At 49.1% G+C, this 4,905-nt stretch overlaps 1 protein-coding gene across 1 annotated transcript; it reads left to right on the top strand.

Annotated features, from left to right (window-relative positions):
- The first annotated feature begins 2,080 nt into the window (after nucleotides 1-2,080).
- On the top strand, nucleotides 2,081-4,039 carry LOC125521192 (tryptophan decarboxylase 1-like). Its single transcript, XM_048686249.1, has one exon. The coding sequence runs from the start codon at nucleotides 2,197-2,199 to the stop codon at nucleotides 3,727-3,729; it is 1,533 nt and encodes a 510-aa protein (XP_048542206.1). The 5' UTR covers nucleotides 2,081-2,196; the 3' UTR covers nucleotides 3,730-4,039.
- Nucleotides 4,040-4,905: the final 866 nt, after the last annotated feature.

Raw genomic sequence — 4,905 nt, 5'->3', positions numbered from 1 at the left:
GTTCTCATGTACCAGCCCGCCCTCAGGTCTTTGATGACTAAGGCAGAAGGTGGATGCACACCCGACCCGTGTTCTTTGAAGAGATGACCCAGCATCCCACAAATTGCACACCAATCGGGCAACTTCTCATATTTAACCTGATAAATCTGACGCTTCCCTCCCCTTACCATTGATACAACATTCTTCAAAGGCTTTGTCACATCTATTCTAACCCAAACACGATGGAAATTCCAGCAAAATCCTATGAAGGAGGTTCAGCAAACAAGACTTCTCCCTCCCTGCCAACAAGCGGTTCAATGAGGTGAGCAAACAAATCGGGGACGTCATGAATCTGGATCCAGATATCAATTGTGTCCAGCTTGATAGTGGTCGGTTTCGTCACCCCATCATATGGTTTGATAATGATAGCATCTCCCCTGAAGTGCCATGGCCCTTCTTGCATCACCCTCTCCCAATCACCCAAGCAAGAAAATTGGATGGTGTGCAAGTTATCTTCCAATGGCCTGAATTTGACCTCCTGGGCAAGGTCCCAAGCAGATCTCATATTGCAAAAAAAACCACTTCTGGCTGTATGTTTTGACTGAGTTCACCTTCGCGATAGCAACCCAGCGAGCTGCATCTTCAGGGATGTCGGCCTCGTCGAAAACTACATCATCCAGATCCTCTTCCTTGAGCCCAAGATCTTGCATCATCTTCTCTACGTCGCTAACCCCGGCAGCGCTAGGGTTTTCGTCAGAAGCCATGTCGTAGTCTCACCCGATGGATATCAGATCGGGTTGGAACCAGGGGAACCCTAGGAGCGCCCCGCTCCCACAAGCCAGCCTCGTCCCCCACCGATGAGCGTGGGAGGAGCGGCGAAGGCGGGCAGGGGAGGTTTATCGGCGGCGGCAGGGACGGCCAAAACTCCAGACGACGACAGATCGCCTCGGAGAAAAACCCTAAACCCTAACGAGAGGGAAGGAAATCGTTAATGAAAAAACTTACAGGGTGAACCGAGCAATCATTCATAGAGCTAACAATTGTCATCCTGTTACTCCAACGAAACTGGAACTTTTTTTTAGCAAGAGCCCAACAAAACTGAAACTACTCCCTCCATTCTAAAATATAGTGCGTCCGCGCTTCCCGAGGTCGAACTTTGACCATAAATTTAACGAACAAGACTGACTGCGGCGGGAGAAAAAGTTACATAATTAAAAACTTCTTTTGAATACGAATTCACTGATATAATTTTTGCTCCTGCCGCACGGGGATAGAGGAAGCACTACATTGTGGAATGGAGGGAGTATTACTATAAGTTTACTAATCATGTTCTTCCATTTATCAATTTTCCATGCAATACACAATGGTCAAGAATGTGACCTCAGTTATACAGAGACGAAGCTCACACGCAACAATTATTTATGGATTTTTGTCCGCATATATTCTTATTCTTACGAAGATGTTAAAACATAATCGGCAATACTATTGTAAGATAATTGACGCACAGCGAGCCAACCGACCGTAATAGACCGTGTACAAAATAAACAAAGAAAACGTAACTCACGACCGAAGAATGGTGCGGCAAAGCGCGCGGCCCATTCTGGTTCAAACTGTTCCCCCTGATTTCTCCGTAGCTCTAGCATTTTCACTGTAACAAACCATCCCTGAGTAAGTGTAGCATCGAGATAGATCTCTTTTTATCTATTTTGAACAAGAAATCGATTTTATTTTTCATTTACGAAAACGATCCATGCATGTATAGCCCTCCGCAAAAATACAAAAAATATATTATACTATATAGCTTAAGCAGCCAGATGGTGGCCAATTAACGCACGCACCATAACGGGTGCGACTGGGTGGTGTTGCATCGGTATCCGAATTGAACGGACGAGTTGACCATCTACCTTTGTGTCGCGCACGCTCGAGCTCGAGCTCGGATCTGTACCTACCCATGCACTTTCCTAGAAGCGTGTACGTAAGCGCGCGCGACCAGGACTCACGACTCATGCAACGCCCAAACCGCCACGCCGCTTCCGGCATGGCCGCATCCACCTATATATACCCCGCACCAGCAACGAACTCCAATTCACTAAACCAAGCAGCAAAGCAAGCTAGCTAATCTACTACTAGCCCTCCTCTGATTCTTCTTGCTCTCCGGCAGCAAATCGAGCTAGCTAGCTCCACTTCATTAAGCCAAGCCTCACACCTCCTACAAAAATGGGCAGCTTGGACACCAACCCTATGTCCTTCTCCGCCTTGCCCAGCGACAAGGCCGCGTTTGAGCCGCTCAACCCCGAAGATGTTCGCGCATACCTCCACAAGGCCGTGGACTTCATCTCCGACTACTACACCAACATCGAGTCCATGCCGGTTCTTCCTAGCGTGAAGCCGGGATACCTGCAAGACGAGCTCAGCGCATCCCCGCCGACTTACTCTGCGTCGTTCGATGTCACCATGAAGGAGCTCAGGACCTCCGTCGTCCCCGGCATGACACACTGGGCTAGCCCCAACTTCTTCGCCTTCTTCCCCTCCACCAACAGCGCCGCTGCCATCGCTGGGGACCTCATCGCCTCTGCCATGAACACCGTCGGGTTCACGTGGCAGGCCTCGCCTGCAGCCACTGAGATGGAGGTTCTTGCTCTCGACTGGCTTGCGCAACTCCTGCGCCTACCCACCACCTTCATGAACCGCACGAGCACTAGCCGTGGAACCGGTGGTGGTGTCATCCTTGGAACAACGAGCGAGGCAATGCTTGTCACGCTAGTCGCCGCCCGTGATGCAGCACTGCGTCGGAGCGGCTCTGTCGGCGTGTCCAACATCACACGCTTAGTTGTGTACGCTGCCGACCAGACCCACTCCACGTTCTTCAAGGCATGCCGCCTCGCAGGCTTCGACCCTGCCAATATCCGCTCCATCCCCACCGGGCCGGAAACTAACTACGGGCTCGATCCGGCCAAGCTTCTTGAGGTAATGCAAGCTGATGCCAATGCTGGTCTCGTGCCAACATATGTCTGCGCCACAGTAGGCACCACATCTTCCAACGCCGTCGACCCAGTGGGAGCCATTGCCGACGTTGCCGCCATGTTCAATGTGTGGGTCCACGTCGATGCTGCCTATGCTGGCAGCGCGTGTATCTGTCCGGAGTTCCGCCACCATCTCGACGGCGTTGAGCGTGTGGACTCCATTAGCATGAGCCCACACAAATGGCTTCTCACGTGTCTCGATTGCACATGTCTCTATGTCCGTGATGCTCACCGACTAAGCGACTCGTTGGAGACCAACCCAGAGTACCTCAAGAACGACGCTACTGAATCCGGCGAGGTCACTGATCTTAAGGACATGCAAGTCGGCGTTGGTCGGCGCTTTCGTGGGCTCAAGCTTTGGATGGTCATGCGAACCTATGGTACCGCAAAGCTCCAAGAGCACATCCGTAGTGATGTCGCCATGGCCAAGATGTTTGAAGATTTCGTCCGTGCCGACGAGAGGTTCGAGGTGGTCGTACCGAGGAACTTTGCTCTTGTGTGCTTTAGAATCAAGGCAAGTGGAGCCATGACGGAGGAGGATGCCGATGAGGCCAACCGTGTGCTAATGGATAATCTGAACAAGACTGGGAAGGCTTATCTTGCACACACGGTGGTTGGTGACAAGTTCGTTCTTCGGTTTGCCGTTGGGTCGTCACTGCAGGAGGAGAGACATATAAGAAGTGCCTGGGACCTCATCAAGAAGACTACGAGCAGTATCATGGATTAAGTGGATGGACCTATTGACACAGAAAGTTCCAGGAGCTACACAAATCCCTATATTTAGGGTATGATTATTCTTTTAAATTTATAATTTGTTTTTCTTTTGCTTTGATTCTGATTATTATTTATTTGGACATGTGGTTCTTATTCGGTTTTGTGATCTATACCGACTGAGGGTATATATATAGCAAGCCGTTACCAAAAAAGGTCTGATGATAGACTGTAAAAGTGCTTATATAGAATGAACACGAGTTACTGTATTTGCGACTGTACTCCGCTAGCGAGTGACGAATGCATGCCCGCGCATCTCGGTCAATCAATAAATATACGTTGCACTCAGTTGGTTTTAGGTTTCAAGATGCCAGGCCGAAGCCTGGACACCGTGTGTTCCCAACTTCCCATTAAACTGGCCCTATCTATCTGCCATATAATTCCATCTTCAGGGTCCAGGCCGACCATACACTTGCACATCTGAATTAATGGTGCTTGCGCCGCAGCATTAACGCAGGAAACACACGGGGGCAGAGTTTTGACACGGACGTACATAATTCAGTGATCGATTTAAATGGAGGAACGATCGACAGGTGATATCACGTCTGAGTAGGAACGAAGTTTGATTACGGTTCTGACTCAACCAAAGCGAAACAGGAATACAAGTGGAAGTACTACAGTAGTCTTAAAGTTCTGATTCAATCAAAGCAAAACACGGCGGAGTACTACAGTAGGATAGTACTGCAGTTAAGTGACTGTACTGATTGATTTGATCCGTACTGGCAGCCAGTACCCATCCGCCACCCAACTGAAAAGATCCATAGAGGAGCTATCTATCAGTACGATTTGTGACCTATGGGCATTTCCAACGTCGACCCGTATAGATGTCTGTTTGTATGTCCGGATGTGGTTCATGGGCATGATATCAAAGTGAGTCTTTCAATGCTAATCATAAAGTATTCGGTTTGGAAAAAAATAATATGTAGGGACCATACATGTGGTGGAATATTGTAGTGTGATGTCCGGTTGGAAGGAGAGAGAGGAAAGGTGATCATGCATATGCGGAGAGAGAGAAGTGTTAGAGTTGCATCGAATATTGTGTACAATGTAGGTTTGGACTTTGAGTTGTATTGTGTTTACAGGGTATGAAGTCATGTCCTAGTAGGATGTATGCTAGGCCCAGGGGCGGAGC

This window comes from Triticum urartu, chromosome 7 (genome assembly GCF_003073215.2).
Source record: "Triticum urartu cultivar G1812 chromosome 7, Tu2.1, whole genome shotgun sequence".
In the NCBI taxonomy this organism is placed as follows: Eukaryota; Viridiplantae; Streptophyta; class Magnoliopsida; order Poales; family Poaceae; genus Triticum; species Triticum urartu.
Note: the sequence above shows the minus strand (reverse complement) of the source record. Positions and strands in the feature narration are given on the sequence as shown.